Genomic DNA, 15,137 nt, shown 5'->3' with positions numbered 1-15,137 from the left:
TTTACTTTCCTTCGATATCTCTCCTGTCTTGAAAAATTGGGATAGCTACATTCCAAACCAGCGAATAATCTATCAAAATCATTACACCCACAAAAGGAATCCCACAGAAGATATTTCCACGGTTCCCATCACTCATTTGCGAATATTCCCCCATCGCTAATAATTCTATTCTCCCCTGCTGCTTCTTTTCCACCTGTGCGAATACGTTCCCGCAGAAATTAAAATCTCCTCTAAAATTCCCAACTTAGTATTCACGAACAGTTCCTGATTACATTCTCGTGCGTCTGAAACGTGAAAGGAGAAGGGTGGAAGATAGGGGCATCCGTCGCTTTGAGCCTGCCCAAACGGATCCGAACGTGAAGGATACGTTTCATCCTGTTATCTTGCCTGTTATCCATATGTTCCAAGTGCCAGATGCAGTTGGAGCGCGTTAAATCGATACGAAAAGCCGCGCGTGCCGTCGAGCCGTTTCGAAATTCGGCGCCAGTCCGGCCAATGGGCGTCGCAGGTAGCGCGCGCAGCGCCTCCCGGCGGCGGGGTTCGAAAGCGGTGGCGCGTCAGCGTAGCCGCCGTTCCCCCCGAGGCTGAGCAGTATGGCTTCGGCTGCCGGTACGCTCGCGTTGGTGGTGTCGTGTCACGGTGTTGCAGTGCGCTGTAGACCGCGGGTGTGCGTGCTCCGTTTTCTGGGAACGAGGAGCAGCTCGTGGGGCAGGATCCTGACAGAGGGAGAGGAGCTGGCGTTTACGATCAGTCGAGGGGGCGAGGGTGGCGAGTAGCACCGGCCGAGATGCGACGAAATGTGAAAATTGTGCTGCTCCTGTCATGCGCGTGGATGTTCGCCTTTGTTTACTACTACCACACGTCGCGGGACAACAAGGTGAGTAAATCACGCGACAGTCGGAGGGTCGCATGGCGATCAGCCAGGCTGAAAAAAAGTAGAATCGACCGTACATCCCTTTGAGGAATCATCCTTTTGGAACATCGTCGAAATCGATCGACCTTGACACGCACGGCTCCAGTGCCCCTCGTGATTTTACTCGTGGTCGTCTCGCTCGGCAATTTTTAACCGTAGACGTCGCGACAAACTTCGCCCCGATTCACCACGCGTTCTGCTTTCTACTTTTTGGCGGGCAGCCGCCATGTTGATTATTGAGAGGGGCTCGATCCGTCCTATATGTCACTGTCAGGGCAATTACTTTCTCGCGCGGATGTTCCTTTTTGATCGACGCGAGCAGCGTACTCTCGCCGCGTCGGGAGCCCGCATCGGCGTGGTTCGAGCTAGATGCTCAGTGACGGGTGGAACCAATTCCGTTTTCTCGGTCGTGCCGCGTTTGAATCTGGAACGGGCGATCACGTGACTGGTTCACGTGTCCCGCGGAGGCAGGAACGAACAGGTTCACGGTAAATGTAACGCGAGGCATATAATATGGTAAACGGTTTTCGCGACGCGAATAACGGCGGATGAATTCCGGTTCGAGCGTTTCTGCCCTTATTAGCGGCATGTAGAACGTCGATGATAGCGATCCTTTCTTCTTTCCATTCTTTTTTTCACGCCCGGACCGTTAACCGTTAGATCGTCTCGCCGAACCGGATGTCCGCGAGTTGATCTGTTAACTGGGTCAGTTTTCAACCACAGAGCTCCTCTAAAATTCTTCGACCTTTTTCGCATTATCGGATATTTATGGGGTATACGTAGGCTTGTGCCATTTCCTACTTAGCTCCATTTTACCACATTTCGAATGCGTTTTCAATTAACTCGAGATGAATTATTGCATCCTGCCTGGCTTCTTTGATCTCGCGTTTTCCTCCGTGATTGCGTTAAGCGCAGACGAAAATTAACTTCCCTCCCTGCCTTTTCAATTATTTCCCTCTGCACGTGCATCGAGCCGCCCTCCCCTCGCAAGTAAACCGTGCCCACGGTTTACCTAGTTTTCATAGCTCGGTTGCAACGTTTTTATTAAACCTTCGCGCAGGCCTGATAATTAAAGGGGGTAATGTAGCGAGCCGCGCGAAGAATGTGAAAGTGATTGAAGAATGTTATATAAATCGCGCAAAATTAACCGTCACGATCTGCTGGCGCTCCGAGAGCCATTGGGGGTCCGGTGCGCGCATAAATCTGCAGCAAATTATCAGTGGAATCCTGGCAATGGGGTAACAGTTTACGGCGCGAAAATCTTGCAGGACATTTGTTGCAGCGTGCCAGCATATTTACGAGCGTTACGCTTGTCGATATTCGCACACGTGCTCGTAATCGATTCGACGTATTCGCGAGAGCACAACTGTATCGAACTTGAATTATTTAGAGGAACGTCGCGTTTCCCGGGCGTTTTAAAGGGAGGCCGAGTTCTTTGAGCGGCCCTCGTGCAAAAATCAGCGCCCCGAAGTGGAATGGGAAATTGATCGGGTATAGAATTCTCCGGGAAATTTCGTTATGACAGACTTTGTACCGTAAATCGGACCGAGTTCGATATGCGTCCCATTACGGGGATTATTACTTAGCGCAGTTCCATCGTTCCTACGTATTTCAAGAGAAAGCCGGGCCCTTTGCCGCGACAAATTGATATTTGAAGTAATCGAGCACCACCGAGGGTTCGAACCGATTGGAAACGGATTGCGAACGGGATTCGCAAAGAAAGCTCGCGGTGGACGAACGTTGCGTCGTAAACTGCAGGGAATTCAATATCCCTGTGTTCCTTTCGAAATTTCCATGTGACGAATTCGTGGACAACGGCTCTCCGTTTAGTCGCGCGGATAGGCAGCATATCCGTGAATATTTGGGCAGCAGAAATGCGAAACTACTGTTCTTAGCGTAATCGTTACGTGTATATACCGCTGGTTCAGTAACAACGCTTGGTTTTGACCAATAATATTTATTATAAATGACCGTTACTATGGTCGAAAGATATGTGAAATGTATTAAAGAATATGTATTACAAATGTTTATTACAAAACGTGTATGGCCGTTTCCAAGGCCGACAAGAGCCGAGAACCTTTTTTGATTTTGCTGGTCTGAGTTCTGCTCTTCCTTCGCCGCGTACCCTCTAACGAAACCTCGGTTTTCCCCACCACCTGGTCTGCTACGGAGGTCCGTTCAGGGTGGAAATATTCGCTTTCCAATCAGTGTCCTTAAGGGGGTATACCCGTTTGAACCCTCGGAAAATGTATACATTTTGTGGATTTTTTTACAAGTCAACGGTTTGATGCAGATTTCCCGTTTTTTAACTATGTTTACATAGTATTATGAACTACTTATAAAAAAAGTTTCAGTTAAAAAACTATTGTTTTTCGGAAGTTACGGATACATGTCCGAAATTCTCTCGATTTTAGACGGCTAAACGGTGGCCCTAAAAACTCGCGCTACGTTCAACCAATTTACTTCAAATTTTGCATGCAGAATCATAATAAGATTCCACATCGTCCAACGAAGGCGATTTTGAAAATTTTGAAAAATAAAGAAATGGTGAGAGATCAAAGGTAAAGTTAAATTTTTCTAAGAGAAAAATCCACCTTTTTCCTTTATAAATAATAAACGGGGAATCGAAATAAAAAAAGCCTTCGTTGGACGATGTGGAATCTTATTATGATTCTGCATGCAAAATTTGAAGTAAATTGGTTGAACGTAGCGCGAGTTTTTAGGGCCACCGTTTAGCCGTCTAAAATCGAGAGACTTTCGGACATGTATCCGTAACTTCCGAAAAACAATAGTTTTTTAACTGAAACTTTTTTTATAAGTAGTTCATAATACTATGTAAACATAGTTAAAAAACGGGAAATCTGCATCAAACCGTTGACTTGTAAAAAAATCCACAGAATGTATACATTTTCCGAGGGTTCAAACGGGTATACCCCCTTAAGGTGACACGTTGGGCGTTTTCCTGGATTTTACCAATACTCCGCCCACCTTTCCAAATGAACAAAATGCAGTGGGAGACACCGTACCGAGACCCTGAGACAGGGCCCAAGGTCCCGCGGCAGAAACGACCCTCACGTGCGCGACCTGTCCAGGGGGTTTATGATGCGGCAATCGCTATTGAGTGCCAGGAGAAACTCCAAGACCCGGCATACCTGTGATTTGGAGCTTTCCCCTGTTTATGATGCCAGATGTTTAACAACTGCAAAAGTCGCGCTGTTGAAAATTTAAGTTAAAAAATAGCGAAGAGAGCACGTCCGCGTCATAAACCCCGTCGCCTTTCGAATCCTTAACAACTACAATTGGAAAAAGTGGCTCTCCTCGAAGTTTACTTGTTCCATTTATTTCGGCCGCCGCTTCAAGTTTTTAATACTCGAAGCCGCGCGGTATTACATTCACCACCGATGAATAAACCATGGAAATCTCGCGCGAACTTATATCTGACGCGTCTGGACGCCACGTGGGGCCGCTGCAATTTGCTGCAGTTGACTCCCCGAGTTCTCGTTGCGTGATTTGCTACTTGTGTGTGTAACTTTAGGTGTAGATTGCTCGTTTGATGCGACTTCTCTGGCTAGATTCATTTCGTTTAGGAGCTCGCGGTTTAATGGCAGGGAAAGAGTAGACTTACACGAACAGTTTCATTCATTTATGCCTCTGAATAATTGAGGAGGCTTAGCCGAGGCTTAGATTCAGTTCAAAGTAACATTTACCTCGGGAATCTTTAAAGAAATTCGAACTTTTATTCTGTCGGTTTTTTCTTGGGCGTGTTCGCACGATGGACGCTCTCGCTACAAGATTTTTTTGTATTTTGTGGTTCGACCATTCTCGTCAAATTATTTGAAGAAGATCGACAGGCTATCGAGTGACCAGTGTTTTTTTTACAGAAAAAGTTGATGCTCGTATTTTTGCAGGTATATTAAAACTGCTCTTTGCGCATCGACGATTGGCGGTTTTTTCAATTTTTTCTGATTTACAACCCCGTGGTTTTCCCGTTTCCTTTGATGTGGGACGTGGACCGTTACGATTGTATAAATACGAATGTTTTTCGCTGAATAAAATACCCAGACGTTATTGTGCTGTGTTTCGTAAACATCCGAACACGTGCGCCTACGTAGATTCATCTGGATACCAAGAAACCATTATATTTCTCCCAACTCCTATCGATCAATGCCGCGCTCTTGATCATCGACAACTTAATTTGACCTCCCATTACCATAGGATGATCGATCAGAGTCCAGAATGATTTGCATCGATCGCTGTGAAAAAAATCGAGCCTGATCGCTCGACCGTTACATCTTGGGCAGCAAAGTGAAAGCTATTCCTGCGGTAAGAGCTCCGGAAGAGCAGGAAATTAGAGTGATCGTTATCGAAACTGTCTCTCGATTCACGGGTCGCCGAGAGCGCCGTTTGTTTTCGCCATAACGAGTGTCGTTAGTGGGCAACATGTAACGGAACAACAATTTGTTACACTCCTGTCATGTTGCATTTTCAATTTCCTGTGTCGTCGAGATATCATCCACCAACTCGTCAGTCTAGAGTCTCCGCGAATGATATTCAACTGTAATTTCGGATAAACACGCCAAAATGTTCATTCATTCACGTTTTAAATGAAACCAAAGGGCGATTGTTATTATTCTGCTCCGAAAACAAAAGTTCCTCGCAGGCTGTTTGCTTGCCTGAAATCAAAATGAATATTATTGAAATAATATCTCTTATTCGACTTTGAATTGGCTCATTACCTTGTAAATACCAGTTTAATTTCAACTCTCCCTTCACATTTGCATTCGAACCGAAATTTACGTTGTTAAATCCAACTGGTGGTAGGAACACATACTTTAAAATTCATATCGAAATTAAAGTATATAGAACACGGATGGTATCGAAGCCCTTTCCTATTCTGCTCTCTGTTTAACCGTTTGTGGTTACACCTTGTTCTAATCACAAATTGGTCGCATGGGGTTCGCTGCACCCCAGCGTCAATTTTTAGTTACCATTTTCATATTTTTATCATACAATCATGCTCTAAGCTCTAATAGTTATTTCCCAGAAATGACAATTTTGATATGATGAAATTTGTAGTTTAAAAAATAGTTATGGAAAAAACGGTTTTTGGTTAATGTTCACGAAATTTTTAAATTCTAATATCAAGGTCTAAAAATTTATAGAAATATTGGCAAAGGCATACTTCTGGAAAAAAAATTACCTGGGGTGCGATACATCCCGCGTGGCCACGAAGGGTTAATATTGAATTGCTTATTATTGAATCGATAAAAGTACCAATACATCTCGACGCAGCTAGCTCCCGAATAACGACATTTTTTCCTTCTCGAGCTGAAAACCGCCCCTACTCGATCCGCCTCTGGAACTCCCGCGATAGAGAAACAATCCCTAGGTTCGGCCGCGATTTTCCATCGCCGCTGACGCGAAGTTAATCGCTGACTCTCTAATGGAGCGAACTAATCGCGCTCCTGCAGGAAACGATTCGCCCATTAAATTCGAGAGCCGCGATCGGGGCGTTTCCGGGCGTCGTTGTCTAGTTACGGCGATCGTTGCGTCATCGAGCGATAAATTTGCAAAATCCTCGTCCGATTTACCCTTTCAGAAGTCGTCTTCCTTGGACGTCGAAAACGATCGGACTGGCGGCTCGTTGAATGTCTGCTTCTTCTTAACGTTGCGGTAGCGGGAGGGCAGCATTTTATCAGAAAATGTCAAGTAGAATGCAAATCATTTCTTCATTAATGTCGCAACCCAGGTGAATAATGATTTGACGGGTGTTTAGCGCGATACCTATTCCACTTTCGTCGAAACGAAGCTGAAGTAGAAAGGGGGCGGAATTTGCATGGTAACGAGAATACCGTTGCAACGACGGACCCGAGGAACGTGTCCGAAATGTGAATTTTTCGATTCGTCCGGACGCGACGAGGAATCCGCACGAGAGCAACCGATATCGTTTCGTTAGACGTGGAAATAAACGGCGAACTGGGATCGACCCAATTACGATACACTTTCGCGTTTAACATGGAGATACCGAGGGAACAAACTCCATTCTCGATAAGTGTTGCGTGCGAATATTCGAGCAACCGATCGCAACGATCGCACGATCATTAGCGCGACGGTGGAGCGGAACGTAACAATTAGGCGCGAGGCTTTTACCACATTCGCGTTATTTTCTTCTTGCTTTTACTGCTGGATTTAAATCACGCATTCGCTTATTAGGCCACCCGAAATTTCTCCCCGCCAATCTCTAATTCGAACTCCTTCGAGCTCCACACTGCACTTTACAAAATGCACCCGAGTGCAACGTGCACGTGTAAACCAGGCGCCCCGCGTGCAGCATGCTGTAAAATATTAAGCACGGGTCGCCGATATCCTACCGAATATTGCACGATCCGAAGGAAGGCGGCCGCCAGTAAACATTTTTACGGCAAAGTAATGCCGTTACACGCGGACGCTCGTAAAACGGCCGACAAGTTGATGGGTACACGCAATGTCGATACACCCTGGGCGTGGAGGGTCCAATTCTGAAGGGCTTTCCCTCCGCCGTGGGACAAAATCGCCGATAAAAATGGGAGGCCCTGGTAGCCCCGTGTTGCCGCGTGACGGGCGTAAAATACGCGATGTTAACAAATGGCAGCGCGATATTTTCGCGCGCTTCCCCGCAAGCTTAACGACCACTGCCGCCCCCGTTTATTCGGTTACACCTGCAAATCTCGCGGTTGAATTTTAAAACCCCGCTGCATTCCCCCAGATTTTCTTCGCCTCCTGTTACGCATAGTTCGTTCTTATCGTCCTGCACCCTCATTTCCATGTTGATCCTGTTCTCCGCGAGAGAAAATTGTGAAAGTTTTACACGAGTTTTGCTGCCAAGGCTGCGTGGATAGTCGGTAACCCCGATCGAGTTGTTTGAAGCTTTTATAATCGATTTAATAGACAACGGCAGCGAAAACACGGCTGTGCAGATAGAATCTGTTGGAGAAATGGTTGAATAATGTTTGTCCTGCTCCGTTTCTCGTGTATCGTTTTTTATCCCCTCGTCCTGGGCAGACTTTAATTTCCGTTCATCGTTTCCATCTATCCCGCGTTTTCGGGCGATAGTGGCTATATCTTTTTTAAAGCGTAGCCCTTATTGGAGGCACAGCCGACGATTGGCTTCTGATACTATCTGTCTGGCGGGAGCGAAATATGCGGCCGAGCGAACTCTCGAACGGAACTCCGGTATTCTTTTAATCGTGCTGGATAGTTTCGTCTAATCGGCAGTTTTGCTCCATCTGCTAGTAAAAACTTCGCATTCGGTATGCGCCGACAGATTCTGGAAAACAGGAGCAGCTCCCGTTTCAGAGTTCCACACGCGTGCCACGCGAGTACGGCGTGCACGCATACCATCCCATTGTCAGGCACGTCAGCTATTCGCGTTCCGCGGAATGACAATCGCGTTTCTCGATGAAAAAATAGACGACCCTCCCGATTGTGTATCCGTTAGCTCGTTAAAAAACATGGGGATGCTTTTAATTATTCAACTGGATTATTGCGGGGGGACACCTGTCGCTTTGTCGGGAACTGATCCTCCTCGTGGCCTCTATTTCTGTCCAGCGAATATCCTTGCGCGTATGGAAACAGAATGGTTACAGCGAGCATTCCGATTCTGTCCTGTTATCAGCTTAAAAGATTTCTATTTCAGGGATGCTTTATCCCCAGAAATTGCAACCCGAAGATCGTGGTGAATGATTGTTTGTTTGTGAAACAGGGGCCATGGAAACTTCATCTCGCGCCGTTGATAGCCTTTCGATTAGGTTGCCTTAACGAATCGCCAAGTTGCGATAAACACTCGATCGGTGTGTTTGTTCGTTTGTATCGGCTCCGTTAAACCGACCGCAGCTTCATCTCGATCATGCTTCGGGGTAGTTGCTGGTCGGCGGTTCGGTGTAAATATTTAGTTGCTATCTATAGTCGAGTCGATGCCCCGATGGGGGTAGCGCAAGACGTTTGTCCTCGACGTCGCGTAAATTTGCATATGCATGCAACCGTGGCCCTGTAACTTTCACCCAGACATCCTTCTATGGAAACGAAGCTTGCCCTTTCGTTTCAGCGTCGGAATCACGCCGCGCGTGATGATTCCACACGTTCGAGCTTGAAAATGATTTTTAAACTCTCACATTTTTAAAAACTTTAAAAAACACGCTCGTATATTTTTTATCGGTCGAGAATGAAAATGTGCACTATCTGGTGTGGATTTTGTTATATTTTTTTCAATGACAATTAAATTCCAATCGTTCCGCTTTTTTTTTTAAAGGTACTGCATCGGAGCGAATTGGCTTGAAAACGGTGTCGATGAATTATCGCGCGGCTCCGTTCATCCCACGCATGCAGATTTTTCGAAATGTTCCGGCGTGCGCGCGTCGAGCGCAATTTACTAGATAATAACCGCGCGGAGAGTGGAAAATCCTTTTTGGGCCTCGAATAATCTCGCAACTTCGCCGTAATCGCGATGCGAATTGCGAGAATTACGACGCGGTTACAAGACAATGGTGTCGCGCTCGCAAATTCATCTCTGCGTGGCTACGAATGAACCGTGATTCGCTTTTTCAACCTCTCGACGTGCGCAGGTGGACGTGCTTTTATGTGCTATAATTCTGGTGCGCTGGTAAGAACAAGTATGACGCGAATGAACAGAAGCATAACATTGTCCTCGATGAGTACTGTCCTCCTCTTACACTCTCCGTTGTAAATACACCAAATATTAGACTCGCGATTAGTGATTTTTGCTAGGAATAAACACAAGGGACTATTTCTCGCTCCTACGTCCTTCCAAAGTTGGTGTCTAAACGTCTCCAAAAATTGGAGCAGAACCGCGTGACAATGCTCTCAAGAGTAGTTGTAAATCTCTGAATTTTGGCAAAGCGGACGTCCGTCCCGTGGTTTGCATATATCCCTTACTTCGCTCTCCACTGTGCCCTCCTTCGTGTAAAGCCGGCGGATTCAAAGCTCTGCGCAAGAATAACCGTGATTAATATCTCGAGGCCCGCTGGTAACAAGTAATAGCACGCTCGTAGTCCTGCGCGCGTACAGTCGTGCTCGTACGCGTGTTTACATAAAGCTGTGCATTTCGGTCGGAACATCCAGCCCCAGCTACGGGTTAGGTCCCCTGTGGAACATATTCGCGTTCCTGTGCGCCAGACTAGACTCGTCCGTGATGAAATTGCGTGTGCCCGTTCATCGGGAATCGGCACTACAGCGAAACGGGATTTCGCGAGAGAGCTGAGTCTGCATTGGTACGCGGGTGATTTCGCTGGCCGTGCCAGAGATTGCACAGCGGTTCATTAAAACAGTTCCGTCAATGTCCGAGGCAACCTGGTGATTAATTCGACTTTGCACCGTAGCGGCCGGGGTAATTAGAAAATCTCCCCGCCGATGGTAGTAAGACTTCCCTATTTCGCAGCTCCGATGGTCACAATTTGTACTCCCTTTTGATCAGTTCCCTGCACGTGCCTCCGCAGTAAGCTCTGTAATACTGCCTGTGAAAGGAGATCTAACTCACGGCCTCGTCGATCTTTAATCACCGGTGTTATCCAAGACCTCGGTGGATCCTTGATTTCCAAGTTTAATTCCTCACAGAGAATCGCCTCCTCTGCCTCATCTGCAAGACGATACATTTCACTGAGAAACTTTCTGTGAAGTAAGATTACGCGAGTAGAACAGCCGCGGCTCATTGGAAGCTACCGCGAGGCTGGACTCGCAGTTACCTTTCAACGCGTTTGCAAACGACGTTGCGGAAATTGGGTTCGAGACTATTCCATTCGCGCCTTAGCTCTTTATTCGGCCCAGGTCTCCATCCGCAAAGGATTACATCGCGGCAAAGGGTCGCGCCGGGGACAAAGGGGGTCGGATAAAAGAAAAGGAAATATCAGCTCGCTGGTTCTTTCCTCTCGCGCCGCGCGTTCTGAATATGTCCCCGCGAATTAAATGATTTCACGCCCGATAGGTGGGTGGCTCTCTCCCGCGAGCCTTTACCTTCGTGGATAGCCAGTGTCGGCTGATTATAAAACGCCGGATACCGTTTCGCGGGCGTTCACCCGCTTCCAAGTACATACTCCTGATTGTAGATCAGGTCGTTAGACCTCCTAGTGACTTGCACGCCCGCGGAATCACCGCCAATTATCAGTCCCGTGCTTTTTTACCGTGACGCAGCGCCCGGGGAGAACCGGGACACCGAGGTGCTTGACCTTTGTTCCGTTCGTGTACTCTTTAATGGGTTCGTTCGTCCGGAACGACACGGTACGGAAGGTAGGAGAAGTGGAGGAGAAATGGTCTAGTTGTTTCACTGTTTTCGGAGTGACTTCCTTCGATACCGCCACTGGTACACCCTCTTGAAAATCTACCCGGGCATTCAGATGAGTAGAATTCTAAAAATCAACGTCGGTGGAAAATTCAGACGACGTTAGCAAAGATCCCGCGCCACCTTTTAACCAGACAGATCAGCGTTTCGTTCCTGGAGGTCCCACCCTGCCCGAGATGGAGGCTGATTCCTGAGGAGGGCGGGAACTCCGGGGAAAGGATGGACGTGCCGAGGACTTTATTAGGTCGACAGACAGGCGGCCGGGGTTCAGGCAAGTTCGGTATTCTTCGTAGTCCAAGAGGAATCTGGACTAATTAAGGCGCGGCGTGCACGGCAGCGCGCAGTTTAATCGTACTTTTCTCTCGCCGCCTCGCCATCTGCCGTAGGTACTCCCGGCTCCTCACTCGCTGTTAATGGCGTTAATTCTTCCCGGGGGTACATATGAATCAGGTGCCACCCATTAATCCCCGTCCCGGAATTGTCTGGCACCGTGGAGTCCGCGGGGACTGCCGAACTTGCGCTGCGAAAAAGAAACAGGGGTTACGGGAAGGTGCTCGCGCCTGACCCGGGGTTTCATCGCGAACGGACAGCTTTTAATTAAACGTAATTAACTTGGGACATTCGCGAGCAGTCCTTCGAGCACAGGGAAACGGAGCGAGGGAAGACTTGGGGGATAAGAAGCGCAGAAGAACGGTGACAGTGGAAGAAATATGATTTCGTGTTTCTCTTCGTGTCTCCGCTTGGCCTGGATTCGCGTGGGCAAGCTTCTGGATCTTCGTTAATCAGCCTGCCTCGCTCCGCGAATCATTACTTCGAATCACGCTTTGAAGACGCGTCTTTTTCTCATCTTATCTCCCGGCCGACCCTCGCAGACCTTCGACCGACTGAAACCTTCCTTTACACCGGCTCTCTCGTTTTCTCTTCGCTCGCATTGGCTCGCGGATCTTTTAGTTCGCCGCTGTATTTGTGCAGGCGTTGCAGGCGCGTCTAGGAAATCGAGAAGGCGAGTCTGAACCTCGCGAGCTTCAATATTCACTGTCGTAATTAATGAGTACGGATACTGGGTTCTTGGTGAGGCGGGTTTGGGCCCTGTTAAGGCCTTCGATTTCCTCTGAACGACTGAGTGCATTTTCAATTAGTGAAATAGATCGATGTTCACGGGAACGCAGAATATTGCATTTGAAAGCATCTACTGAAGCGGCTAATGTCAATTTCTTTCCCGAGAAGTGGTGTTCCATTGTTTTCGCGTATATACGTTTCGAGGATTTGGAAAGGTCTAGGAAGATTTCCTTCGTTAAATTCTCTTCATTGGCTCTCTATGATCCCTCCCACTGCATCGTCGACACTCAGAACCACTTCGAGTTCCTCAGAGCCGGCTTAAATGGTTTATTACATCGGGCAAATATCATCGGGGAATGCTTGCGGTGATACGGAACGGAGATGCCTCAGGAAGACGATTACTATTTTAAGCTACCTCCGCAAAGCCGATTCGCATCCATTTTTCTACAAATTGAAGTTTTCGAACGGATATTCGAGGCATGGAGTTTCCAGGAAGCGAATATATCCTTTTTACGTCGTATCTGTTTTGTTGGAACATTTTGAATCTTGAAAGTCCGCGATGGATGTGGGTGTAGAAAGGAATGGAAACTAACGACCACGTATTTATCTTTTATATTCTTCGAGAATACAGACCCTTATTTCCATGAAGCACACTGTGTCAGAGAACAATCAGGCGTATTATTTTCACTGCCAATTAAACGGGGCTCACTATAAAGTTTCATTCAGTTGCATGGTAATTCTACGCTTCGTTCACCCACGCTAAAATGGCCTCATACTGTATCCGATACCCGTTATAATTTGGCCCATGGTGTTCGAGGTTACATGCTTCCTAGCGTAGAATTATGCGGTAACGTTCCGGCGTAATTGACTCTGCAATAAGAGAGAGTATCGTTCGCGATACTCCCTCGATCACCCCACAGGGCAAAGGAGCAAGTTCATCGTTTATTCGCGAACCCCTGACTCTCCCACGTTTTTTCTTCTGCCGTCTACCGTCGTTCGAGGCTTAGCCGTGCCTCGAACACTGAGGCTGAACGTGGTAAAACGGTGTTAAAAATCTCAAACGATCCTGCCGTGATTCGCGCACGCGACGTTCCCTTCCGCCTTCTTGATAGCTTCGCCGAAGTGTTCGCCTTTGTTCTACGGTGAAAACGGAGCTGGTTCCCAAGAACCCTTGAGCTATCGATCGACTTTGACTCGATCGGCGGAGGAACTTGTAACTGTTCTGGCTCTTGTGCAGAGTAACTTCCGAGCTACTAAAATTTAATAAAATTGATGAGCGAGCATGGAAGCTGCTCTCAGAATTCATCGAGTTAGTATGCACCCTTTAGCGTGCCTCGGAGGTAGGTACAAAAGAAATTAAATTCTTCTCCTTAAAACGATTAATCTCAGTAGCACCAATAGTCATCGTCTACCAAGAAACTTAGAGCGAGGGAACCTCATCCTCTGAATTTCCTTAAGCCTCGATGTAGCGTCGATGTACTACGAGTGGTATCAGCTTGGAGGGGTGGCAGCGACATTTAACTACTGCGTAGCCAGCTTGTTGCTCCGGCGTTCGGGGCATTCGTAGCATTAGCGGGGTCCTCGTAGGGAAATATTTTGCTCGCTCGATATCCCCGCGGCCGTCAACCGCGACGACGAGGGGTGCGTTCGTCATACGAAAATGTGCGGAAGAGCTTCCCGTCATTGTACAGGGGCTCGAACGCACGGCGGAATGTCCCGAGGAGGACGAGCCTGGGCTAGAAAGAGATAGGGGGACGGAAGGGGTGGTTTCGCGGCGCGCGAAGTGGCTTGAAGAGGGGTGCACGGTGACGGCGTGTGTGCAACCACCTCTGGGAACGTGGCGAATACCGCACTGCGCACTATTTATCCGTTTTAATTTTATTTCGTCGGGCTGTAGCTCCTCCATGCGCGTTAATCACGATTAAATAGGGTCCTCCGTCCTGCGTCTGAGGAGAAGCAAAACGGGTGAACTTTTGCGCGCCGCTTTCCTGGTATTTGCGTTAGCCGCCGGAACTTTCCTAGAGAAATATTCGCCGGGACTTAACCGTCCTCAATCTGAATCCTGAAAGGCCAAAGTGTAACTTTCTCCCACCCCCGTTGTACGTTTATTAGACGATACGCGAAGCGCAGCTGTCGGCGGGATATGAAAACTAACGCATTCGCGAGAAACCCTCCGACTGTATCCCGCGATCTACATCCCGCGTTCCATTAAAATGCGAATTTTCAAATGAATTTAAAATTGCCAACGGCGATCGCTTCCTGGATTTCGCGCACAGGCTCTGCCCTCCCCCTCCCTTTCTCGAGCTTCGAGACCGATAACGAAATACAGCGAGTGAGAAATTTGTCCGCGACGAACTATCAGCTTGCTGTACCGGCGCGCCTCCTGCAGGAAACATTTTTTTTTTTCGAACACCGAAAGTGCAGGATATATTTCAAACGATAAAGTTAGCGGGGGCACCCCGTGTATCGGTGCGAGAGCCACCCTTTAAAACACGTCGATGCCCGCGCACCGGCCAGCTCGATAAATAAATGTTTTTTTTTTTCTCATCGAGGCGTGATATTTTCACGACGCTTTCGTCCAGCGGCACGTGTTCCCCTTCACCCCGTTAGGGTGGAATTTTCTTCACGGGGAAATTCCCTTCGAACAATAAAGCGTAGATCATGATAAATAACCAAGGCTACAGGGGCGAAGGGGCGAGAAGGGTGGCAGAGGGTCGGGGAAGCATCACCCGGGTTAATTTTTAACCCCCTCGCAGGCCAAGAGATTTATCGCGGCGCCCTTTTGTTAAGCCGACGCGGCGTGTACGTGTGCACGCGTGCACGGCGTGCACGCTC

The 15,137-nt window shown here is 47.9% G+C and overlaps 1 protein-coding gene across 1 annotated transcript in view; it reads left to right on the top strand.

The window, feature by feature from the left end:
- Positions 1-497: 497 nt before the first annotated feature.
- Positions 498-15,137, top strand: part of Pgant2 (polypeptide N-acetylgalactosaminyltransferase 2) — a 160,198-nt gene continuing 145,558 nt past the window's right edge. Inside the window, exon 1 of the mRNA XM_076816572.1 lies at positions 498-877. Coding sequence (XP_076672687.1) covers positions 788-877 — 90 coding nt within the window. The 5' untranslated portion in view covers positions 498-787. The remainder of the gene's footprint in view (positions 878-15,137) is intronic.

This window comes from Andrena cerasifolii, chromosome 7 (assembly GCF_050908995.1).
Source record: "Andrena cerasifolii isolate SP2316 chromosome 7, iyAndCera1_principal, whole genome shotgun sequence".
NCBI lineage: Eukaryota > Metazoa > Arthropoda > Insecta > Hymenoptera > Andrenidae > Andrena > Andrena cerasifolii.
Note: the sequence above shows the minus strand (reverse complement) of the source record. Positions and strands in the feature narration are given on the sequence as shown.